Source organism: Malaclemys terrapin, chromosome 9, assembly GCF_027887155.1.
Source record: "Malaclemys terrapin pileata isolate rMalTer1 chromosome 9, rMalTer1.hap1, whole genome shotgun sequence".
Lineage (NCBI taxonomy): Eukaryota > Metazoa > Chordata > Testudines > Emydidae > Malaclemys > Malaclemys terrapin.
In genome coordinates this window covers 47,442,828-47,469,443 of record NC_071513.1, presented here as the reverse complement: position 1 = coordinate 47,469,443, position 26,616 = coordinate 47,442,828, and the positions used below count along the sequence as shown (strand labels likewise).

At 47.7% G+C, this 26,616-nt stretch overlaps 1 protein-coding gene across 1 annotated transcript; it reads right to left on the bottom strand.

Moving 5' to 3' along the window:
- Positions 1 to 9,895: 9,895 nt before the first annotated feature.
- On the bottom strand, positions 9,896 to 24,748 carry SPRY3 (sprouty RTK signaling antagonist 3). Its single transcript, XM_054040514.1, has 2 exons — positions 24,664 to 24,748; positions 9,896 to 17,384 (listed from the first exon to the last, which is right to left on the bottom strand). The coding sequence occupies exon 2, from the start codon at positions 17,305 to 17,307 to the stop codon at positions 16,435 to 16,437; it is 873 nt and encodes a 290-aa protein (XP_053896489.1). The 5' UTR covers positions 17,308 to 17,384; positions 24,664 to 24,748; the 3' UTR covers positions 9,896 to 16,434.
- Between the last annotated feature and the right edge of the window lie 1,868 nt (positions 24,749 to 26,616).

Sequence of the window (26,616 nt, the reverse complement as noted above, 5' to 3'; positions counted from 1 at the left end):
AACCAAAGAAATCACTAGCACATCTCTATTTAAGACTGGAATTTGCAGTATCTGTCCTGTTCATATTCTAAGTAAGGCCATTAAAGTAGTAACCTCTCTAATGCCTGACAGGCCCAGTGGGAATGGCTAAGCTTTGTCAATTTGTGAACAAGCTTCCATTCCTGCCTGAAACTGAACACCATAAATGCCTTCAGCGGGAGTTTAGGGCCCTGGCATCTCTCAACAGGTGCTCAGCATCTTGCAGGATTGAGCCCTCAATGAACGCACACAATTATAGAGCAAAGATGGTGCATCACCAAGTGCACTTCATGCCAACAACTATAATCAAGCTCTATTTGTTTGCAATTGTGCTCTGTGGATGCACTGTGGTGTGGTTTGTAAGGAAGTCACAGTACTATGAGATCTCACTATGACTCTTAGCTATTCAGTGTTTGCAAATGGGCTGGTGAGGCCACCCAGTTTTGGTGCAGATTATAAACCATTCTAATGTGTGTAAACATAGTGACTTTTTAATCCACATCCTGTACCTGCTTTCTGAGTGTTATTTTTTTTTTCCATTTGCAACAAGCAAACACATAAAGAACAGGAGTACTTGTGGCACCTTAGAGACTAACAAATTTATTAGAGCATAAACTTTCGTGGACTACAGCCCACTTCTTCGGATGCATACAGAGTGGAATAAATATTGAGGAGATATATATACACACATACAGAGAGCATAAACAGGTGGGAGTTGTCTTACCAACTCTGAGAGGCCAATTGGTAAGACAACTCCCACCTGTTTATGCTCTCTGTATGTGTGTATATATATCTCCTCAATATTTATTCCACTCTGTATGCATCCGAAGAAGTGGGCTGTAGTCCACGAAAGCTTATGCTCTAATAAATTTGTTAGTCTCTAAGGTGCCACAAGTACTCCTGTTCTTTTTGCGGATACAGACTAACATGGCTGCTACTCTGAAAGCAAACACATGTCCATTCAGTCTAGATTGCTTGCAATTTAGTTTAAGGAGAAAAAAACAAAGAAAGACTAAATAGAAAGGTTGAGCTTGCCAAAGACAGAGTGTGGTCTATCAGATAGGACAATGGGCTAAGAGTCAGAAAACCTTGGGTCTCTCTCTTCTTGGCTCTGCACTGACTTGCTGTGTGACATGGGGTAAATCAATTCACCTCTCTGTGCCTCTGTATCTCTTCGTAGCCTTTGTCTCTTGAGATTTTGAGCTGTCTGGGTGAGGACCTGTTTCGCTATGTGTTTGTACAGCAACTAGCACAGCTTCAATCTTGGGTGGGACCTCTAGGAGCTACTGTAATATGTGCACTAATACCAGTGGATTAGGGTCATAAACCAAAGTTTTCTAAAGTGACTAGTCATTGAGTGCCTCAGGTTTTGGGTGCCACCTTGAAGAGGTTTGATTTTCAGGCAGTGTTCAGCAATCCACACCCTGAAATTGAGACACCTCAAATTAGTGGTCACTTCTGAGACTCTTGGCCATGATCTCTTTTGAACCCCCTACATGGCTTTGGAGCTCTCACCCAATGTCACCAGAAGATCTCATCCTGTGAGGTTCTTCATCACGGATGAAATGGGGAGATAGAGTAGATGACCTCCTGAAGTCTCTGCCAGCTATACATTTCCATGACCCTGTTGTTCATTAATCCGACAGCCCTGCCTAACAGCAGATAGACAGGCAGACTCCTCCTATTTAAAAGGTGCAGTACACAGAAAACAGAATAATGGTTGTGAACTGGGTGTCTTTAAATCCTAGCTATTTACTTTGCTGACACAAACAAGTTCTTAGTTCTGTTAGCCTGAAAGAACCAATAAAGCTATGGGAGAGCCAACTGGCATCTATTCATCAGCTAAATTCCCCTTGGGGAATGTAAACTACATGTAAATAAAAGATGGGAGAGGGATACCTCAGTGGTTTGAGCATTGGCTTGCTAAACTCAGGGTTGTAAATTCAATACTTGAGGGGGCCATTTAGAGATCTGGGGCAAAAATCTGTCTGGGGATTGGTCCTGCTTTGAGCAGGGGGTTGGACTAGATGACCTCCTGAGGTCCCTTCCACCATGCAGGGAACTTATTCTAATCATTTGTGCAAAGGGCTGAGCACTCTGATCCCTACTGAAGCTAGGGGAGTGGGTAGCACTCAGCATATTTCAGAATCAAGCCTGCTAAGAAGATTTCCAGATGACAAGCTGGGTTTGTGACACTGGCACGTTGAAAAAAACATCATCTTTTGATTTGTAGAATGAGATCATTTGATGTGGGATCACTATGAGATGACAACTGTGGGAGCTCACCCTGTCCATACCATTCTTCCAGTCATTTCCTCTTGTTCAGTTTTCTAAGACAGCTCTGGGGGTGCTCTGAAGATTCCTATGTGGGATGCTATCCACTTAAAAAAATAATGGGTACCAGGCATCATTGCATCAAAAAAGAGATTTAACCATAATTAACCGCAGTTTGGGGAGATGGGGAAGAAAACCCAATGCTTGGGTCTAAACTCTACAGTTAAACAAAAATATTAAACCTAAATGTGCTCCAAGGAAAGGCCAACCTCTAAGTGATGGAGGGAGGGAACTTTCCCTCTGGGCAGGTTATTCTACAACTGCCAACATAGCTGGGTTTCTTGTATCGTCCCATGAAGTACCTAGTGCTGGCTACTGTCAGAGAGAGGCTACTGGATTGGATGGACCAACTGGCTGATCCAGTATGGCCGTCCCTATGTTCCTTCCAATATTCAATGAATTGGCCCTTACATGGGTGTAAATCAGGAGTAACAAAATGTAAACCAGTGCAAAGGAGAAGAGAATCAGGTATGGAGTCTATCTCAAAGGTAAAGAGCAAAAGACACAAAACTACAAACAAAAAGCAGCAACAAAAAGCCCAGACTAAACTTTGAGAGGATCTAGATCTGAGCTTCGCAGCTCACCCCTATTTCTGTAATAGGCTGAAGCCAAACCCTGGATCCAACCCCCACTGAACTTTAAAGAAGTTCAGACCCAGCTTCCAGTGTTGCAGCTTGGAATGATTGTTGCAAAACAGACAGAACCAGATCTTCAGCAAGGGTAAATCAGCATAATGCCATGCACATCAGCCAGAACAACGCAAAGTATTTAGCCCTATGACCATGGGATCTAGTGCAGAGTTAAGCATCTAAATCCATATTTAGACCTCAAAATAAAAACATCCTGATTTTCAGAGATCTGAGCACTTGCAGCTCCTCCTGAAGTTAGTGGGAGTTGTGTGTATACAGCAACTTTGAAAATCAGGCCATGTATCAGTAGTAAAACTCAGAGAAGCTGGGGGTAGTCTGATAGCTACAAGGTTATGCTGGCCTCCAAAAGAGCTGGGTTCAGTTCCTTGCTTTTTCACTAGTTTGTTACATGATGCTGGACAAGCTATTTATGTTCATACATTCTCTGTGTTGTCTCTTACTCTGTCCAGTGAATAGCTCAATGGGGCCCTGATCTTGGTTAGGTCCTCTAGGCTACGATAATATTAATGAATTTAGGCTCCTGTGATTGAAAATGTTGGTTTATATAACCACATAGTATAGGGCCAATTTGCATATATGGGCCCCCTAAGAGAATGTCTATTTCTTGCATTCAGACTGTCATTTAGGTGTGATATGGCTAAGTGGTGATCTGAGAGCTCACACAGGTGGTGGTACTTCCTATGAGTGGCATCCAGTTTGAAGGATCAGCTTTGAATGTGCAAACTGTAAAAAAGAAAAGAAAAGAAAAGAAACCTAGCTCTTTAAATCTCCCCTTTGAATGAGACACTGAGACCACAGGAACCAAAAGAGCAGCGAATCATACAAAAGTGATTAGGGGGCTTTCAAGCTTAGAGGGCAGACTTGTTAAGAAACATACTCATCACTTGTGTTAACCTAAACCCTATTGGGGTGAGAGCAACACAACTCTCCTCTTGTAGAGGTGTCTAGTCAATAGCCACAAGGCTGGCAGAGCTAGGATTTGCAAGCAAGAGAGAGAGAGAGAGAGCATTATCCTTGCTACACAGGAATACCTGAGAACTTTTTTTAGGTCAAAAGCACAATATATTGGGCCATCCAACACCCTTGATCCATATGCATGATTTCCACTGATGTCAATGGGAGCTGGTCATGCAAGTAGAGTGCAGGGTTGGGGCCATTTCTAATTAACCCTTGTGGTGTCTCCAGTTAGGAATAAAGGGACTTTCCGTTCCCTGCTGGAGTGGCCTATTTTATGTATATATCTCTGGTTTTGCCTTTGCATATGACATGCACTAGGCAGTTATTTTGGGAAAGGTAAGCTATAGATATCTGATCTGCAAGCAAGGTGTCATGTTCCTTAATTTATTTTCAATTAGTTTGTATAGTTATCTCCAGTGAGAATTTCCTGGTGTCAATTCATTTGGTCACCCTGAACCTGATGCACAGAAGGCACCTCTGCCGAGTGGTGTGGTCTGTTCCCTGTGTGCAAACGTAACAAATCCATTACCTTTCTCTTTCACATTTTCTCTTTCCTCAGGCTTCAGGCCCTACCCAAACTTAGTTTGCTCCAGCCAGTGCAGCAGGTCATTGGTGGGGACAATTACAATACTAGCAAGATTATAAGAAAAGCTCCTTAAATCTGATGATCTCAAAGCTCTTTGCAAACACTGATGAAGCCTCAGAGTCCTGCTGTAATAGTATCAGAGCAATCAGTGTCAGGATGCCTTGGCTGGGTCAGCTGTTGGAGCTGAACGCTGGATCTCTGGAGCTAAATGCATGAGCTTCTACTGCTCAAGCTAAAACAGCTGCTCCTTCAGTTTGGGAGTAGTCAGTCTCATCAATCTTGCTACGTGGTCTGGCCCCTGGGTGCAGTACCCAGCGCAAAGGGACCTCACTCCCAGTTGGAGCCTTTGGGCACTACCACAATATACACGTTAGAGGAGGACAAAGAGCCCCATGGATAATTAAGTATATTATCCGCATTCTGTAGGGGAAGGGTACCAAGGCACAGGGACTTGCTAAGGGCCCGTGGTTAGCCAGTGGCAGAACCTAGATCTCTGAGGCCCAAATCAGCCACAAGATTTTCCTTGTTCAGGCAATGTTCTCAAAGGCTTCAGAGCAAGGACAGCAGGGTCAGCTCCTCAGAGGAGTGAGGACAAGTATATTTCTTCTTGGCGCTCTCAGATGAAGGACAGGATGGAAAAAATTCAGCTCCCATCTCTCTCCCCACTGCAAGGAGCTCACACCTTCTTCCTCTTCCTTTTCTGCTCCCCACTGAAGCCAATGGAGTGCTCCCCCACCTCTCCACCAGTGCCAAAATGCAGATCCTGACCTTCCCTGCCAGACAGCATCTCAGCCCAAAGGGTCTTCCAGGCTCAATGCCTACTCTACACTCTCTGGCTGTGGCAGCTTGCTCCCCAGCATGCAGCAGGGGCAGGACTGCCAACAGGGAGAGACGAGGCAGAAAGACAAGTCATCTGGGTAGATGAGACTATTCCTGGCCAGGGTGAGAAGCAGGTGTCACCGAATGTGCCTAGAAGAGACAATTCAGGCCTCTGGCTTCCAGCCACAGACTCTTCCTCATCTCTGGTACAGCATGCTCTAATTATAGATGATCTGAGCTTTCCCAAAGCCCCCTGTGTTCAGAGCTGGGGTTGGAGCATATCTCCAGCTAAAACTTCTCATGATTAGCCAGTGTCCTAATGGTTAAAGTACCTTTATGCTCACATAAGCAATCTGGCACCTTCTTACCCAGATGATCCACTCCGTGGGTGTCTTTGAGTCAGAGCTGATTTACTACGGATGAAAGCAAATTCTGACTCCCATTGGCGGCATTGCCAAGTTAAAACAGCTACAGGAGGGAGACAGGTTGTGAGTCTGCCTGCGATACCATTAACAGAGCTGCCAGCTAAGTGCTGGTGGTGGGATATCTATCACTGTCAGTGACTACATCAGAGGCAAAAAGGAGCGTGGCTGTGTTTTCAGATTCTTGGTGGAGTTTGCAGCACTGGTAGCTGGAAAAATCATTTAGCTTTTAAAAGGGGCAAATTTGTTCTGGTTTCAGTGAGAGAGACATAAATAGAACCCCCCCAGTGACATTCCTTAATTTTTTAGAATCATTTTTTCAACTAATAATTTGAACATCAAGAGCCAAAGAGCTTGCTGCCACATGCAAAGTCCTTCATCACAGCACCAGCCCAGGAGGGAAGCGAATGGCAGGAAGTAGATTGCCTTGAAGCAGCCCGTGTGAGCCTAGGGCTGTGGCTTTAATCTGGAACAACAGCAGCACTTTGAACACACACAGAAAACACTTTGTCATCCTCAGACACTTTCCTAATTCCCAGCAGTGACAGATGCATCTGGAAAGTTAACTGGACTGGAGTACATACATACAAAGGAAAGGCCCAGACTGATTTCCCCAAACACCGGCAGAGAACTTCTATGTGCGGCCAGGGCCGGTGCAAGGAAGTTTCGCGCCCTAAGCAAAACTTCCACCTTGCACACACACACCCCCCCAGCCTTGCGGCAGCTCCCCACCCCCCCTCCACCCTGAGGCACCCCCCCCTCTGCTGCAGCTCCCCCTCCCGCCCTGAGGCACACACCCCCCGCGGCAGCTCCCCACCCCCTGGCCCGGGGATCTGCCGGCGGCACGCTGACCCAGGGGAACCCTTGGGCGGGCTGCCGGCGGCTCAGACTCCCTCTCCCTCCCAGTGCAGTGGCCGCTGTAAAAAAAAAAAATTGGGGGCGCCGCTTTTTGGCACACCCAAATCTTGGCGCCCTAAGCAACCGCCTAGTTGGTCTAAATGGTAGCACTGGCCCCGTGTGCAGCCATTCAGAACAATTGGATAAGGAGTCTTAATGTATGCATATTACAGTAGTCCCTAGGGACCCCAGCTGAGATCAGGGGCCCATAGCTAGGTGCTGTATGTACATATGGTATTTGACAATGACTTTCCTGAAGAAATTACAACCTAAGTAAACAAGATCAAGGGTGGGGAACCAAAAATCTGAGCTGAACCAGGCTTTGAACCCAGGCACACTAAGCAAACAGTGATTTTGCACCACCAAAATGTTAAGTGTCGAGTCTTAGTTTACGAGAATAAGACTTGCTTAGTGTGCCTGGGTTCAAAGCCTGGTTCAGCTCAGATTTTTAGATGGGCTGGTGGTGGAGGAGGATAAGGCACCTACTTCTGTTGCTTAAGGTCATAGAGTCAAATCCATGTGACAATATCAGAGAGAGTGAAAATCACTGTACAGTTAAATTTTCTATTTGTACCTTCTGGCCTGAAACTCTTTGAATCTATTAAAGTGACTCGTCAGTGGCTGAACTGAGAATAGGACCCAGGGCATTCCCCGGTTTACCAGCCCACACTGCCTCTGGCTACTGATCGGAATTGAGCCCAGTTTGGTAGTCACTGAAGGTACTGTTGGCTGGACCACATGAAATGAATTCAGTGTTGGCCGAGTCTCTTTCCTTTATCATGAGGCTTGTGATCTTTGGTGTTTTCCTTAAAGCCCCAGCTCCTGGAGCCAGGTGATTACATGAGAATCTCAGCTTTCATTTGAAAAATAGTAAGTTTCTGGTCATCGTGGTTGGAGAGAAAAGCTTGAAAATATGACTCATAAAGATTCAAAAAGGAGAAAGCAAATATAAGTATCCAACATTAATTATTCTTTTAAAATGTCATGAGTTTTAAGACAATCTCATGATTCTGGGGGAGTCTGATGTGTGATTTTTGAACTCTCAAGACTAGCAACACTCTGAATTGTGATGGCCTCCCATTACCTGTGAGCTAGTGTCCAGTGCTCAGAATGACCATATGTATTGTCACCATCTGGTAGTTACGAACTGAAAGAGCCATGGAGACACAATTCCCTTCTTGCCCATAGAGGGTGCTTGTCCTCGTCCCTGCCAAAGCAGGATGAGAACACAATTCTGGGGCTTTGTGGATAACTCAGAGGACTTCAAATTTCTGAATGAGATGAGATGAGCTAGCTAGGTAGATAGATAGATAGATTAGTATTTATCTCATCTAATATACTCTACTTAGCTAGCTATCCTTTAACATTTATCTACAAAATCACTGTGCATAAAATTTGGAGATGACACAAAGACTGGCAGAGTGGTAAATAATGGTGAGGCCAGGGCAGACATACAACGCAGTCTGGATTGTTTGGTAAGCTGAGCCTGTTTGAACAAAATGTATTTTAATACAGCCAATAGCAAAGTTAGCCATCTGGGAACAAGGAAGGCAGGCCATACCTAGAGACTAGAGGACCGTGTTTTGGAAAGCAGTGACTCTAAAAAGGGGTCACAGCAAGTTAACATGAGACCCCAGCAGGATGCTGTGGCAAAAAGAATTAATGTGATTCTTGGATGTATAAGCAGGTTAATGAATAGGAATAAGTGGGGGTGATTTTACCTCTTTATACAGTATTGGTGATGCTGTAATATTGCATCCAGGTCTGGTGTCCATGTTTTAAAAAGGATGTTGAAAAATTGGAGCAAGTGCAGAAAAGAGCCACAAAAATTATTTGAGGGCTGAGGAAAATGCTTTACAGTGAAAGACTCAAAGAGCAAAAATAAATGTGATAGGTGACTTCATTACAGTGTATAAGTACCTTCACAAGGAAAAGATATTGGGGACTAATAGCTTTTTAACCTACCAGAACAAGAATGTATGGCTGGAAGATGAAGCCAGACAAATTTAAATTAGAGATTAGACACAGAGCTTTAACACGAGGGTGACTAACCACTGGAATAAACTACAATTGAAGTGGTGGATTGTCCATTTTTTGATATCTTCACCTCAAAACTGGATGCCTTTCCAGAAGATGCTTTAGCCAAACACACGTATGGGTTGCAATACAAGGGCATCTGGGTGAAATGTACCAAAGGAGGTCAGACTACATGATCTAATGGTCCCTTCTAGCCATAAATACTATGAACTGTGAATCTCTAGTCTACTCTTTCTATCTGTCTAGTCATCCACTCACAGTTGCCAACTTTCACACGGTAAACAAGCACCCCAACTTTCACAATAAGCCAAAAATCAAGCTAATCCCATTTCAAAACAAGGCCAAAACAAGCCAATCCCTAAGAACCCCAACATTCTATGTGTCTAGATCCCCCCAGCATGCAGTCTGGGACTGCGGTGGGCCCTCTGTGCACCCCTGACTCTCTCCCATCCTTGCCCCTGCTTGCCGGGAGCTGATCAAAAAAAAGAAGCAACAAGCTACAAGCCAAACAAGCAACAAGCTACAAGCCAAGAACTACCCAACAAGCAACTCACAAGCTAATTAAGCCAAAAACAAGCCCAATTTCTGCTTTTTTTTTTTATGGGTTTGGCATGTCTGCATCCAATCACCATAGTATCTAGTCACTGTGGTATCCACTGTGCCATGAGGTTGCAGAAACAAAAACCTGCCTGGAGCATTTACGCAGCCCATAGGGACTCAGATAAGTTGCAGCCTTTAGGCATGTGATTGTCAGTGTTTCTTTTAAACTGTTATATACCCTTTGAGGTTATAAAATAGCTTAAAACCCCCAAACACTGATGCCCTATCAGTGCCAGCATGAGCAGTACCCACCTCACAGCTCCCTGATAATGCCAGCATGAACTCCAACAGTCAGTGCAGTATATGATAGTGCACAGCCACCGTGGCAGAAGTTCAGGCTTGGGTCTGCATACAGGTGTGAAGCTTGGGTTTCCATTGCAATGTGGACACTCAAGTGTGGGCTTGGAAACTCGAGTCCACAAGCCTGGGTCCCACAGACCCGGGCTTAGTGTGCCATGTAGACCTACCACTAATGTGCCAGCTTGCCCTCTGCCAAGGCAGCAGCAGACTGAGTCATGCCCATGACCTGCCTCTCCCCACCCCTCCCCCTGAGACAAGAACAAGAGAGGTTTCAAAATTAATATATATATTTTATTGAATAGTTGCTTTCAGTGGCCTGGAAAGCCAAACATAGAATTACTTCTTTTATTTCAGCAGTGGTTCAGTAACAGTTATTAGCTTGCAAGAGAAGAAAACCAAACAGAAGAGGGTGCTTTAAAATAAATAGGTAGTTTTTTTTATCTTTAAAATAAACTTTTCAAATAAATACTTTATTTTTTCATAACTGGTACAAGAGTATTGTCAAAAAACAGGGTTATGGCCAGGTATTATACTGTCTAGAAAGGCAAAAGAATCTCAACATGACAATTGCGGGAGGGGCTCTCATTATACACTGTACAGGATACCTTTTGTACCAGATAAACAGAGAGTTAGATGCTTCAGTCCTTGGTACTGGGCTTTCCTTTGAAGTCAAGAGGGAATGAGTCTTCGAAGGAGTTTATGCTACAGACAGCTGGGGTATAAGGAGGCAGCAGAATGTGTGAAGGAGCCTTCGAACAAAGGCTGGGAGTTGGAGAGAGACGAGAAAGGGGATTGGAGCAGCAGTGTGGGGGAACTGAATGGGCCGCATCCACAAATAACAATGCTCATCTCTATTGAGGTCGGGGTTAGCACAGCCTAGGTCTTCAGTGCGCATAAGAACTATGCCCTGATGCTAGGCGAGCAACATAAGCTGCATTCACCACAAATCCCTGAGTTTCCTGTTGACAGGTTCCATCCTACTCCCATTGAAGTTGGCGCATGTCTCGCTGCTGACTTCAGTAGCAGTGGGGCCTGGCCTTCTTTCTCCAAACCCAGTTGCATTACATGCAAAACTTGATTCCCTTTTGGTCAGCACTGATACATTCAGTGGTCTGCATTGTGAAAGGTTTCCTGCAAGGGACTGATTGAAAGAGACTTAGTTCGACTTGGCTCCCATCTATCCAAAGTCTTTCCTGACCGCATTCCACACAAAAATGAAAGATCTTTGGCACCGTTCCCTATCATCGTCTTTCTAGATGTGCCCTTTGAGCATCTTCTGAAGTAGCTTGTAAGAGGTGGAACAAAGAATCAATTTCAGGTGGGCCCAGAAATGCAGGCTGGGTTTGATCACAGGCTGTCAGTGACAGAAAGCATTTGCTAATGAGCTCTGCACTAGTGTCTAGTGTCTCAAACTAAGAAGGACCCCTAAGCAGATTAGAATAATGCGGTGGATGCTAAATAGTATTGCTTTGCCCACCTGGAATGGAGGCTGAGTACTGTATTTCAACTGCATGTGAGCACCCAGCAGAAATAGACTGTGGATACTTCATGCAGAAGATCCTGAACTAGATTTGCTTGACCACCTGGAATAGGGTATTGAGCAAGTCCACTCTCCCTTTTCCCAGGTGTGGAGCTCCCCTGGCTTCTGCAGGCTCCATCAGACTGGAAATGCAACAGTTGCAAGAGGCAGCTAGAGAGATCAGTAACAAAGTGTGTGCTGAAGAGTAGGGAAAATTATAAATGTACCATCTGCTTATCTTCAGGCCAGTCTAGCCATGCAAATTCAGTGGGGTTTATTGCACTAATGCAGTTGTTCTGAAACTGCTCTTTTGTGCTTTTGGCCACAAGTGGGGATAGAAAGAGGTCAGGCCAGTGGGCTTAAGGCAAAGGGTGGGGAGTGAGTGAATCTGAGACTAGCCATCAGCTAGAAGCCCCTTGGAGATACTCTGTTCAAAGGGGTCATGCTTCTGGAATGAGACTAAAGGTGTTTCAGGTGCTGGGCTTGGTGCGGACAAGGATGTGGTTCTTTGTCTCTTAGCCTGCCCTCATAGTGCTGTGGCAGGAGGGGGCACTTCACATCACTCTGCAGTGCCCCCTTCTGGCCAGTGCAGGAGTGTGGGAGGTGAGCAGCACCTCGCCTTCCTGTGAAAAAGAGAGGAGAGCTGCAAGATGCAAACTTCCAAGTGGTGTTTGGAGCTCATATAAAGAGGGGCAAAAGCAAAGCAAGAGGCTATTAAAGGCCTGGCTCTTTTGAGGCCCTTTTGTCTCATGCAAGTTCTGCAACTCACAGACCAGCTCTGTCTCTTTCTAGCAGTGGAACGAGATGGGGCGGCAAGAAGCCATAGCAGATTCCTTTCCTTTCTCTGCTCCAACAGTGGGACCAGACAGGGAGGCAGCTCAGACCCCTGCATCTCCCTCTTTCAGCAGCTTGGAGCCCTACAGGGTCCTTTGACATAAGTCCCTTTTCCCGCATCTAAGTACGCTGTAATGCACTTTGCCTATTCTAATTTCAGCTGGAAAACCTACCCCAACCAGCTTTTATTTTCTGAATGAGATCAGATGCAGAACACCACATGCACTGAGCATAGCTTTCCACATATGGAGCTGTCTAATAATCAAACTCTGGGAATCCCAATCAAAGCTCTTACTCTCTGTCACAGGACAACTGTAACTTACATTTGGACACCGAGGTAAATCAAACATAAAACACTAGAGCAACCTGCTGCACACATTTAGAGCCGATCCCATCCCTCCCACTTTGTGGTGGTCCCAGCAGGCACTAGATCCATATCTGATGGTAAACTGCATGTTTTGACAGAAATGAAAAAAGCTCTACCAAGCTGGAGATCTTGAGAAACTCACAGGGAGACCCAGTTTGAAGATGGGCTACTTGTTATTAATTAACCAATTAGCCCATGTTGTTCACCTTCAGACAGATTTTGGTAAATCCTGGCCTTGTGTTTTCTGTCCTTGTCTAATAAGTAGATTCTCCTGCTGCCCCTCCCCTGGAAGAGGAAATTGATAGTTTTCAATAGAGATGAGGTGAGTCCCAACTAAGCCCCTGGATCCAAACAAATCTGAACTTTGAAGGGGTACAACTCAGATCCTGAACCTGGTTCTGAATTTCACAACTGACACCAAGAATGGCCCAACCAAGGCCCTGGTACCGAACAGCCTTGGATCTGATGTTTTGTGACTCAGTCCAATCTCTGGTTTCCACTCAAGTGTTCCATATTTTACAGAATGTATTGCTAAAAAATTGACAAATTACAAAATATTTCTAAAATATTACAAAATAAGCCAGATTTCCTGATCCATAACACCCATGATATGGCACAATGTGCTCTTTAGAGCGGGAACTTTCACACTGGCACAGAAGAAAGAACATGTAAACAGAAATCACCATGACCTGCCACTAATCTTCTGACAATTATTGGAGGTATCTGTGGTGGAATAACAGAAGCATAATGCCCATAGACTCATACTCCATAGGCATGTTGCCTGCACAGGGACTGGAAGATCAGGCCCTTCCTCTCACCAGGCAACTTCTCCAGCACTCTGACGAGTTCACCATTGTGTTTTCATGACATCATGATTCCTCTCCGTGGAAACATTCAAGAAGTCACACCCATTATCAAGTAATTCCATGAGCAAGTGAGAGGAAAATATGGATCGTGAAGGAAGAAAGGCATTGACTGAATGGACATGCCCATCCCTTTAAAGGAAACCATGAAAAGCAAAGCTGATCAGGGAGGTGAGGGAGGGATATTTGTTTTTTAACCCCAATGAAAAGTTACACTGATTTTTCATCAAATAAACCTTTTCTAAATATTTTGTGTTCTTATTAAAATAACAAAAAATAATATTTTTCCATGAAAAGGGGCTTTTTACATTAAAATTTTCATTTTGTGGAAGAAGTCATTTTCCATTAAAAAAAATTCTTATGACAGAAAATGTTTGACTAACTCTGGTGACAAGTGAATGGTGCTAGTAAAGATGTAAGGTGTGTCTCGTTATGGAAGTCCCTCCAATATACATGTCTCTGTGTACCTTACTCTTTATCTGACAGCAGAAATTGGAATTATAAATCTGACCAATTATTACCATATATATATATAAATATGTTTGCAATCCATTATATAATTTATGGAACAGAGATGTGGACTGATCATCTATACACACACAGATCCACACACCTCTAGTGGAACTCTCACAGGGAAGACCTGGTGTTTTTCACAGATCACTCTGCTATCCTTGGAATTGCACATCTTACTTCGCTGTAAGTTGAATTTCACTATAAGTGAGTTACAGTGTGTGTGTGTGTGTGTGTGTCATATGAATGCCACAGCTTGTATAAATTCATTTCCCAGCTTCCAATGGGACAAGCAAACTCCCACAATATGGTTCTGGACTTGGCTGAAAGGGAAGACCCTCACCAATGAGCAAATTTTCATCTAGGGATAGAACTCCTGACTTCTCCTGTCTTCTATACCTACCCTTCCCATTCACCAGCCCACTCAGTACAGAGTCCTGTTAGGAGAGCCTATAAAATACCCCAGATTACCTATAAACCAAGATCTAGGATTAGCATAACAGAGTGGAGATATTCCTTTGGAGTTTGTAAATGTACCAGGAAGCCAAACCTTGCATATGGCACCATTCACAGCAATATCACGAATATTATTATAATAGTCCTAGCCATCGTAACATTATACTTATATAAACAAAAATATATCAAAGTAATTCTAAATGAAGAGGAGTCGTCAGTGGATAGGTGTGTGCAACGTCTGTGCCCTAAACGTTGGAGTGCCTTGGAGGAAGTTTTGGGACTGTTGAGGGATTCGTTGCATGTATTTCTCCAGCTCTCGCACCTCCTGTAGCCCTCCTGAACCTTTACTCCAATGGAACAGGAAGGTTATTATGCCTTCTTCTCTTCAGACACCCACACACACGTGCCTCCGAGGACGGATGTGATGGTGGGATACAGCACTGAAGGGTCAACCTGGCTTTCATTCCACAGGCCAAGTTTCTGAAGTCATTGGGGTTGTAACTGAGAGTTTGGCACCATGTTTTTACAGCAGAGATGGGTGAGCCAGAAATTTCAGATTACAATCTGGATCTGAACTTCCTCAAGGACCAGGAACGTTCAGATACAGGGGTTTGGTTTGGTTTATTATAGGTATTGACCATGAACCATCACCCAGATCCAAACCTCCCCATAGTCTGAAGATTTGGTTCAGACCCATCTCTAGTTTGCAGAAGGTGTCTCCTGTCTCAGAACACCTGTGTCAACATCAGACTTGCCTATAGGATGCATAGCTGTGCAGCCAATCCACTTTTGTGTAGCTTTCTGTCTAACATGTGGAGATGAGTGAGGATGCTGAGGCGCTTTAGTTGGGGAGGGAAGGCTGGCTTCATGCATTACCCATCCCGTTCTGCTTTCTAACACACAGATCTCCCTTTCCCCACCAGCCCAAAGCTGGAGCCTCAGCTAAGCACCATTTTCAGGCCCAGGCAAGGAAGTGATCATTTTTATAGCATCAGCACAAGGAGAGAATTTGGGGTTCTTAATTGTTTTTAAGGTTCATCTTTCCTTTTCTTTTATTAAAGTGAATTCAGTGCTGGTGAAAGGTACCAGATTGGCAGCCCCAGAGACTGAAGGACGCTGTTGATCTACTGGTCAGGGCAGAAGGGCAAGCTTCCTACACATTGCCCTACTCATATACCTCTCTCTGACATCCAGAGGTAAGAAGGAAGGCCAGGTTCCATGGCCCACCCAGTTCTTGGCCTCTATACTGAGCCTGCCAACAGGAGTATCACTTGTGGTAGAGGCTTACCACCAATGGATGGACTGAAACCACCAACTCACCACTAAACAGATGGTGTCACCAGTCAGTCACGACCAACCTGGGCTAGAGTCACAGTGACACCTTACAAGTTGTAAGTCTCTGCAAGCAGACCTTTACCACTCCCTCAGGGTATCCAGTCCCCCACCCCGCAGCCTGGGATTTAACCTGCTTCATACTCTTAGCCAAATCTACTTTGAAATACCAATTACTACAGTGAATTCCCCTTGCTGAAGACCCACTGATGTACGAAAGTGGGAGTGGGACTCCTTTCTGTCCACATCACCCTTTCCATGCCAGCATGATCCTTAATCTATCCATGTCCTATTTCCACTGACCAGTGAGCCCCTAAAAACTGGATATTTGGGCTCACTTATTTTCCTTTTTACCTTGAAATTATCGAGAGCTTTATCTCTTGATCTGCTAAGGGGAGGGGAGTAAGGTGTTGCCATTGGTTGGTACAGTGCAGTGGCTCATCTCCCTTTGCAGGGACTGGCCTATAGCACAACAGCAAAGAAAACTGAGGAAAAGCCTGTAGGAGGTGCCACTTAGGAAAGCTGCAGAGAGAAAATGGATGAAAGAGATGTGGGTTCTGTGGTCTGGTCCCCGGAGGATTCTAGTGCTTGGACACGTCACCCTTTTGAAACCCATTACAGAAAAACAGCTCCTAAGGCATTCTGAGGTCACAGAGTCCTGAGCCAGTTCCCATGTTGAAAGCCCCCCGTTGATCACTAGTGCATTGTCAGCATCTGATTCCCTCTGTCCTAGTCCTTTGCCAAAATGTGCAAACCCCGTCACGTTTGGCTTGGCCACAGAAGCACAATTCCTTTGTCTCAAGAACATGCTTCACACTCCCTTTGTGGGGCTTGGTGGCTGGCGGATTGTTCATCTGTTTGCTTTGTGCCCAAAGGGGGTATGCAGCGGAGGGAGTGAAGGAGAAGAATAGCCAATTCCGCTCCCTGGGAAGGTCATACTGGCTTATCCAGAGTCTTAGGGAAAGGCGTGCCACTGGAGGAGGAGATCTTCCTGCAGACTGTGTTGGTGTGGTTCTGGCAGCGGCAGCCAGGACGTTTCAGACTGTTGTAGCCCTGCTGGCAAAGTTTGAGGCACCCCAGCGTAGGGAAGTAGCAGCAGAGGCAGGGCATGAGGAGAGAGAGGAAGCTCATTGCAGCCCAGCGGGCGCAGCAGGACCCCGAGCCGCAGGAGCAGGGGTCATCGGCACAGGTGTCCTCATCGTCAGTGGAGCAGTGGTAGAAGAGACCCTTGACACAGCACAGGCAAGTCCCATAGTCGATGAGACTCTCTGGGGAGCAGAGGCAGCGCTGGTTGCAGACCCAGCAGGAGGGCAAGCTGCGAGTGGCTGTGCAGCGGGCGCACTTACAACGCCCACACTCCTCACAGATGAAGAGGTGTCCAGAGTGGAGAGTGGCCTTCTCCACCAAACCTTTCAGTGGTTCCTCGGGCTTCAGGTCGCCCGCTCTGGGCTGCGTCCGGATGAGGGAGTGACCAGAATCTGAGGGCGTGACCCCGCTCAGCAGCCGCTGGTCCGAGGTGGTGGTGCTGTGAGACACAGAGCTGGCAGTGCTGGAATGACTCAGGTGCTGCTGCAAGGCCGACATCTGGTGGTGGTGGCTGTGGCTGTGGCGCAGGTCCTGGAAGGTGGAAGACACCAGGCAGTCCTGAGACCACTCTTGCTTGTGGGCCTGCTGTGAGAGGGATGGGTTGGACCGAGCTTGCTTGAAGGAGATGGCGGGCCTCTCCACATAGTCATTACTGGCACGGATGGAGCAGATCTGGTCAATGGAGAGGACTTGTTGGAAGTCCTCAGCAGGCAGATCCATTGTCTCGTCACTGTTGAGTTCAGCCACGCTGGATGAGAGCAACAAGGGCTTGCGGCATCAGGGCACATCGGAAAATCCTAGGGAAGAGGGACAGAGCAGGAGAGAGAGAAAAGACACCTGAATTACAACCGTAACCTCAGCACTGAAACAAACTGGGAAGCAAAGGATGATGGGAGAGCCACGGACAAGCTACCACAGGAACATAAACACCAGGGAGGGAGAGGAATTATTCCACTGGGCATAACTGGGAGGACTGGACTGAATATGAGGACAGGAAGACTTAGTCAGCAATAAGAAACATTTCTCAATGGTGAGGTCTATTGCCCTGTCACAGGGTCACTCAAGCAAAGAGTAATATTTTGATCTTTGCTAGTGCCTCCCAGCTGCAGATCTCAAAGCACTTCGCAAATACTGAGGAGTTAAGTCCCACACCTCCAATGTAGGGAAGTATTGTCCTTGTTTTAGAGCGGTGGCAACTGAGGCCCAGAGATGTGAAGTGACTTCTCCAAGCTACACAGAGAGCCTGGGACAGAGCTGGGAAGAGAATCATGATCTGTCCTGTGGCTTCCACCCCACCCCACCCTTCCCTCACTTGCACAAAATGCTGAACATATACTTTATGGATCAATCCCTGCACTAGCCAGGGGATGAACAAAATGAGCCAACATCTCAATCTCTGATATCTTTGATTCAGACTTAGTTTCACATTGGTTTTTGCTGGGGTCTCCAGAGCATTTCCATTCATACCCCATGACACAAAGATCATGCTTACCTCCTTCATGAACACTCAGAGAAAAGCATTTTTTGTTTCCTCAATAGTGAAAATGTTCGTGCTAACCAGATCTGCTCCAGGCCATCAGGGTTTGTCAGAGGATATGCTACCTGCATAGAGGCTGCCAGGATTTTGTTTTCCTGATTCTCACTGCAGCACTGGAAACACATTCTGGCTTTATGCCAAGTGGTCGCAGGGATGGGAATGGCCTCCAACCATGCTGTTTAAGGGAGCCTCAAGGTGAGACCAATATTCAGGGGAAGATCCATGGGTGGAAGGTATTTGCCATCTGACTCAGCTTCAGGGATTAATGCTCTCTCATGATGACAGCATTTCTGGACCTGGGTATGGCCTGTAGCGAGACACCTGTGACCATAGAATATGGGCAGTCCTTGGGGAGGAGGAAGAAAAACATGAACAGGATTTGTGTGCCTATGGATTCTAGTTACAGCCTCATGGCGGGGAGAACCAAAGCTATATAGTTCTTATAGTGCTGCTGTGTGTAAATTAGGGTACAGGAAGTGACCCAACAACACCTAAGGAGGGAAAGTTAATTGTTTTGTGTCGTACACTGAAAACAACCCCAGCCTCGGTTGCAAATCATTTAAAGTCATGATCTTTTACTGTACCTATTGGTGGTACCTATCAACAGTATGTATTTTCCATTGACAGATGGGTTGCTGTGTAGTATTTTCTGGCTTTCTTAGGACAATCTGTCCTCATCTTGCAAGTTCTACAGGCAACCATAAGCTGCATGGATGTTTTCACAGCCCACAGTTCTGCAGAAGGAAGCTATTTAAATACTGACCCTCTTCACTGGCTTTAGACATATTCAGCAAACCAGTCTAATGATGGCAGAGGAGACTTGCCTGTAGGCCAGGAACTATGGGTAAAATACTACCCATGCAGTACACAAAGTGGAGAGAAAATTGATTTTCATTAGCTAGGCTGCCCTTGAAAGAACAGACAAGAGCAAAGGCAACTTACTTTGATTGTTAAAGTGAGATCTGTCCTGTCCCTAGTCTCCGGAAGGAAAGAAAAGGCAACCAATCTGATTTCACTGTATTGTATTGTGCTGCTAAAATCTCCAGTCTGCTTTATGGGAGGAAGGGATTAGGATCAGCTGCTTAAAGGGACTTCAAAGATGTGTCAGGACTGCCTTTGCCCAACAGTGGATTTTCAACATTTCTTAATAAGCGTTGGACAAGTGGTTTCAGTATCTTTATAATGCCTTCTCTCTAGCCACCATCCCACCGCGGTGGGGGGGGGCACACAGGGGAGAAAGGGGGTGCTGTTCTGGCTAATGAGCCAGACCAGGTATCACTGACAATAAATGTGGGGTTTTCTCAGACAGGTGGTCCCTAGTCAGATGAGCAGCCAGGAATAAGACCAGAAGAAACTAGTTTAAGAGGGAGGGGTGAAGTGGGGGGAAGGGCAATAAGATCCAGCAAATGTCAGGATGAATACAGAATGGCCATGAAATGCACCAGACTCTAACGAGATGTGCTCACCATGTCCACTGCGTAATGGACAATCTGAATGAGCTTCTCCCCAGAAGTGTACGTTATTGACTGCATGGGTTCAGAAGGGTACAGAGTCATTAGGTGTAAATAGTAGTCTGAGCTAGTGAGGCACAAGGATGCTGACCATTGGGATGGCTAATTCAAGGGGGTTTCTGTGTGACACCCAACCCAGTATATGGGAGCAAACAGCTGGCCCTAAGGAACCCAAGGTAGGCTTGGATGTCTAGAGAAAGCTGGGTAGGGAAGGCACATGGGCTCATAGAACTTCTATGCTGCACCACTAATGTGTAGGCTGGACAGCTACAGTCCTTGAGACCACAGATTATGAACAACCAGTTGAACTGGTAATACAGTATGTAGGATCACACAGAGGGAACTTGGAGAATGAATTTGGGGAGCACAAGTGCCTGGAGGACAGGCTGAATGAGAGGGGACTGAACTTAGGATGGAAGAATCCCATGCACTGCTACAGGCTGACTGACTGGCTAAGTGGTAGTTCTGCTGCATATGAGTCAACAGTGTGCCCTTGTTGCCAAGAAGGCTAACGGCATATTGGGCTGCATTAGTAGGAGCATTGCCAACAGATCGAGGGAAGTGATTATTCCCCTCTATTCGGCACTGGTGCGGCCACGTCTAAAGTACTGGGTCCAGTTTGGGGCCCCCCACTACAGAAAGGATGTGGACAAATTGGAGAGAGTCCAGCAGAGGACAACAAAAATTATTGGGGGGTGGGTAGCTGAGTGGTTTGAGCATTGGCCTGCTAAACCCAGGGTTGTGAGTTCAATCCTTGAGGGGGCCATTTAGGGATCTGGGGTAAAATCAGTATTTGGTCCTGCTAGTGAAGGCAGGAGGCTGGACTCAATGACCTTTCAAGGTCCCTTCCAGTTCTAGGAGATGGGGCACTTGACTTATGAGGAGATGCTGAGGGAACTGGGGTTATTTAGTCTGCAGAAGATAAGAGTGGGGTGGGGGGTTTGATAGCAGCCTTCAACCACCTGAAGGAGGGTTCCAAAGAGGATGGAGTTAGGCTGTTCTCAGTGGTGGCAGATGACAGGACAAGGGGCAATGGTCTCAAGTTGCACTGGGGGAGGTCTAGGTTGGATATTAGGAAAAACTATTTCACTAAGAGGATGGTGAAGCACTGGAATGGGTTACCTAGGGAGGTGGTGGAATCTCCATCCTTAGAGGTTTTTAAGATCCGGCTTGACATAGCCCTGGCTGGGATGATTTACTTGGGGGGCTGGTCCTGCTTTGACCAGGGGGTTGGACTAGATGGCCTTCTGATGTCTCTTCCAATCTTAATCTTCTATGATTCTATGACTTTGTCCAGGGCATGTTAGCAGTACTGCTGCTAATTCCATGGCTGTGTGTCAGTATAGGGCCTGGCCCAGTGGATCACACTCAGGATCTAGAAAGGCACCAGAGGGTAGGATCTGGGTCCCATTGGACACTAGATCCCATGCAGGTAGCATGAGCTAGCTGGAGAGAAACAGGACCCAGAGAGCATAGGGTTTGGAACCAAGACCCAAAAGGTAGGATGTGAGGGTTGAGATGACAGTAAAACCCAGCATTTTTGAGGGCAGTATGACTGGGTGCTAGGATACAGAACTTGGAAGTTACTATAACCCAAAGGAAAGGACATGGAAACTGAAGAGCACTGGGACCAGCAGAATTAAGATAAAGGACTCGGAAGGCAATGGGACCTGCAGGGCTTGGACACTGGGGCCTGATGGCTAGATTCTGGGACCTGGTGGGCACTAGGATCTTGTGGACAGGACTTTGTACTCAGATGATAGAATTCAGGAACCGGTGAGATCAAGGATCCAGCAGGTTTCAGGACCTGCTGGGGACTGGGATCTGGCAGATAGGATTCAGGATACTCAAACACATTGGAGAGGATTCCAGATCCCTGGGCAGGAGCCACAGCAGAGAGGATTTCAGACCCAATGTGGGCTAGGACCCAGTAACTACAGTACACTTCCAGACCTGCTTGGTCACTGGGACTCAGTGGAGTTGATTCTGGACCTGTTAGAATCTAGCATTCAGTAGCTACAATGCCAAACCCGGTGGGTGCCAGGGCCAAGAGGATGTGATTCTAGGCTTGGTGGAGGCTGGGCTCAGAAGATATGATTCTGGACAGAATGGGCACTAGGACCCAGCAGGGCTCCTGATGCCCAACAGGATAAAAATGGATTGAATGACAATAAATTGTTTGCCATTCCGGATGTGATGAATCCAATCCAGCCATCAGGATGGACCGAAATAGATACTGCAGGCGCAGGTAAAGGAAAAAAGTCAGGGATGAATAGGCAGGGAACTGGCAGCCGCAGAGAGAAAAAACTACTACAGCCTGTTTCAGATCAAGAGAACAGCCCATTCAGCAGGGAGTAGCAGCAGCAACAGGAGCTGGGAAATTTACCAGGGGTGGGGTAGGGTGGGCTCTAGACGCACACACACGCACTTCTGTCTATTAATGTATCTACCTAGCCATACCCATGCCACCACAGATCAGTGTGGTGAGAGATTCACAGGCCAGATCCTCTTCAGAGCTCAGCTGAATTCAGTGGAGCTGCACTGATTCACACCAGCTAAGGAGGTGGCCCCAATACTGTGTATTTAGATGCCACTGGGGCTTAGGGTGACCAGATGTCCCAATTTTATAGGGATAGTCTTGATTTTTGGGTCTTTTTCTTATATAGGCTCCTATTACCCCCCATCCCCTGTCCCAATTTTTCACGTTTGCTGTCTGGTCACCCTACTGGGGTTTGCTTTACTCTGGATCCAAGGGTACTGGAACAATTTGTATAGTGGGGGTGCTGAGAGCCATTGAACCAAACTCTAAACCCTATATATGATGGAAACCACATCAGGCCTCCTAGTTCCAGCATCTGTTGCGTCCTATAAGACTATCTGTGCTAGTGTTACGGGGCCATGTCCTGCAAAGGGCTGGGGACTTGCGACTCCCAGCAGGTTCAGAGGCAGCTGCAGGAGTTCAGCCCAGCTGGGGATTTGGCCCATGGTTGAAGTTGCAAACCCACTGCCATAACAAATTCCTCATAGCTGTGGGGAGGGGTTATTGTCAGCTGAACTTTTCCAGTCTGGGTCTCAACCCAAAGGTGAATTATATGGGAAAATGTGAGCAAAATCCATGCACCTATTTATGAGCTCTAGCTAGCTATCTTTGTCTGTGTATCTATCTACCCCAAACACACCCTTCCATCTCTCTGTATGTCTGTCTATCCATCCATGTACAAGCTCCTTTGTCTGTCTGTCTATCCGCATACCCATTCTTTTATATGTGTGTGCATGTATGTCTAGCCCAGTCTGTCCACCCCATATATGATAGATAGATAGATCTGTCTATCTAGCCTCATACCTCTCTCTCTCGGTCTCTCAGGAGTTTGTATAGTATTCTTCACGAGAGCATTTAAGCTTTTGAGAGCATGAAAAAAAAAATCACACTTTTTCCATCAAAAATATTTGTTCATTGGTGTCATAATTTAAATTGCCAGTTTTCTTCTCCAACCCCTTTTGCAGTCCAGAACACCTGAGTCTTGTCTGGCACTACCCTGTCCCCCACCCCAACTCCAGCTGAGGTGATACCCATTGCCTGCCTTCTAGTTCAGCCTTTCCCTGGCAGAGGAAAAGGGGAGGCAGAAGGGGGGGGGTTAAAGCCATGGCTTTGAAGGACAGCACTCCCACTCCTTTGTCCAGGAGGCCCACAGCCCACTGAAGTCTGCCTGCTGCTGTCACTTTCACCTTACATCTGATTTTTCCTGTACCAAAGGAGCTTGGTATCGCCTCTGGGCCTTGAAATACCCACTTTCCCCAAACCTGGTGCCCAGTGCAGTTCCCATGGCAGCCTGGGAGTTTCACTATTGACTTAAGCAGGTCTAGTCCTATTTCCACACACCCCCATAACCCCATTGAAAACCTGAGTGCGCACAGCCATTCATGCCTCTGTTCTGAGTCTGCTTTCCCTCCTGACTACAGTATTGTGTGTATTTCATATCATTAGCTCCTTAGTGAAGAGCTCACACCAACCACCTGGCTAACAGGCAGGGGCCAGTTGCTATTCTGCCGCGCTGGTACTCTAATGAGACCCTTTGCCCCAGGTTTCCTTCCCCCAAGCCCGACGCCGCTATCTCCCACGCTGATGATCGCTGCCTGACAAGCCCCGGAAGCCTGGCAGTTTTATGGCCCCGGGCTACCCAAAACCCTGTGAAGTCTGTGCGATAATGGGCCATAGGGCGAGATTGTAAAGGCAAATGATTCACAGACGCTTTCAGCCGCAGGAAACATGCCAAGCAGCCAGGAACAAGTTTCCCAGGGGCCGGGCGGGGAGATCGCCTCTACCCCGGATTGTGAGACTGGCGGTGCCGGGCTCCTTTCTCTCCTTCACTATCCCGTGCCTCCTGCAAAGGCTCCCTACCTATGTTCCTGGGGAGGGACCGCGAGCCTTCTCCGTGGGCCGGTGCCCTGCGGTTCAGCTCCCGCACCCACCCCCAGAGCGGGGACCCTGGTGGCAGTTCACCTTCTCCAGCCAGCGCCTCCGCCCAGCCTGGCTCCCAGAGCGGGGCTTGCTTGGGAACCGGGCGAGGTTCCAGGACCTGTCGGGCACTGGGTGACCTGCTCCCGGCATCTCGGACACTGTAGCGGCCGGCCTAACACACGCCTCCAGCCGTGGTGCCCGGGAGCTGCTGTGCTGGGTGTACGAGGCGAGCCCGGGAGCTCGCAGCCCGCGAGAATACACTAGGTTTCTCCCTCTGCTTCTCGCCGAGTCGCCACAGCCCCTGCAGGGCGGTGCTACCCGTGCACGCCGCGTCCCGGCACGCACTGGCTCCGCAGGCTCTGCGCTGCTCAGCTCTCCAGTGCGCGCCCCTGCGCCAGCGGCGCATCCCCGCAGGGCGGCGAGGAGCCGGAGAGGTAGCGCCCCGAGATCGCTCGCGAGCGTTGGGGTTCTGTGCCCCCCAGCCCGGCGCACAACAGCCTGCTCCGCTCAGGGAGACAGCCAGGGGTCTCCGCGGGCATCCCGCATGGCAGTTGACAAGGCGCGCTTACCTCGAGGCCAGTGCAGGTACATGCTGCTAACGGCACCTTCCCAGCTGAGGCCAGAGCCCCGCACGCTCCCGGACCGCCTCTCGCTGGAGAAAGTCTGAATGAAAACTCCTTCTCGGTCCTCCTCAGAGCCAGGGCAAGACCCGCTCCTGCTGCCTCTCCCCGAGTTCGGGGTCTATGTGTGCGCGGCTAAGGGCTAGCGAGATCCCGCTCTACAGCGAGCAGCCCGGACGCCCAGGTTCCGTGCCCAGATCCGGCCCGTCCTCTCGCTGTAGCCTGCTGGGCGGTGCAGGGAGCCAGCATGAGCTGGGCAAGGCGAGGTGCTGCGGGGGCTAGTCAGGTAGGTGGTGGGGGTGGCTCTGGGCCAGGAGGGAGCTGGGTCTGCCGGCTGGCGATTTGTGAATGCAGCTCTCCGCCGCTCTCGTCTTGTGAATGGGTGAGAGGGGAGGGGTTTGCTGCTCCTTGGTACAAGCTCGCTCACTCCGACCCCCTGTTCGCTCCCTCTGTTGTTCGCCTTCCCGGAGCTGGAGCTCTTAATGCCTTGGCTAAGTGGCGTCATCCAGCTGAAATTGAATCGGCCCATTAGAACTCCCCATAGGGCTCCGTGTATCCGCTCGCTGGATAATGACTGCAACAGAATTAAAAAAGACAGAGAGGAAAAAAACTAACCGTATTAAGGAGGCTCCATTTCAATATTTCCGTCTGGAGAGCGCTGCCTTCCTCCCCTCCTCCCTCCCCAAAACTGCCCCGGCAGCGGTTCTGGCCCAGGCTTACCCCCACCACTTAACCCCTGAGTGGCTGAGCTCTGCTGGCTACCCTGATGGTCTGACCACCCTCTTTTCTCCATTTTCCCCCTTCAGCTCTTCTCTTTCTCCAACCATCTTCCCAGCCTGCCAGAAACGGGGAGTCTGATACCTAGAACTCATAGACTCTAAGCTCAGAAGGGACCATCCTGATCATCTAGTCTGACCTCCTGCACATTGCAGGCCATAGAACCAAACCCACCCACTCCTAAAATAGACCCAGAACCTCTGTCTCAGTAACTGCCCTCCTCATATCATGGTTTAAAGACTTCACATTACAGAGAATCCACTGTTTACACTATTTTAAACCTGCAGGTGACCCATGTCCCAGGCTGCAGAGGAAGGCGAAAAAACACAGGGTCTGGGCCAATCTGACCCAGGAAAAAATTCCTTCATGACCCAAATATGGTGATCAGTTAGACCCTGAGCAAGACCCACCAGCCAGACACCTGGGAAAGAATTCTCTGCAGTAACTCAGAGCCCTCCCCATCTACTGTCCTGTCTCTAGCCATTGGGGATTTTTACTACTAGCAGTGGCTGATGGGCCACATGCCATTGTAGGCAGTCCCATCACACCATCCCCTCCATAAACTTACCAAGTTCAGTCTTGAAGCCCGTTAGATTTTTTGTTCCACTGCTCCCCTTGGGATTCTGTTCCAGAATGTCAGTCCTCTGATGGTTAGAAACCTTCATCTAATTTTGGGACACATGCCAATCGTCGTGAGGGCGGCAGTCAGGCAGCCTTTGGCGGCATGCCTGCGGGAGGTCCGCCGGTCCCGCGGCTTCGGCGACAATTTGGCAGCAGATACGCTGAAGCCGCGGGACCGGCAGATCACCCACAGAAACGCCACCGAATCTGTGTGAACAGCAGACTGCCCGCAGGCATGCCGCCAAAGGCCACCTGACTGCTGTGCTTGGGGCAGCAAAAAACATAGAGCCGCCCCGGGGGCGGGGTTGGGGAGGGGAGCTGTGTTGGGAAACCCTGTCTGGGTTGAGCCTAAAAATTAGGCCTGAGCAGATCCCTGCTACGGACCTGTTGTGTGACCTTAGGTAAATCACTTAATCCTTCTCAGTGCCAGTTCCCTGACTGTCAAATGGGGAGGATGATCTCTCCTTTCTTCCACCCGTGTCTATTCAGAGTATAGGCTCTTCA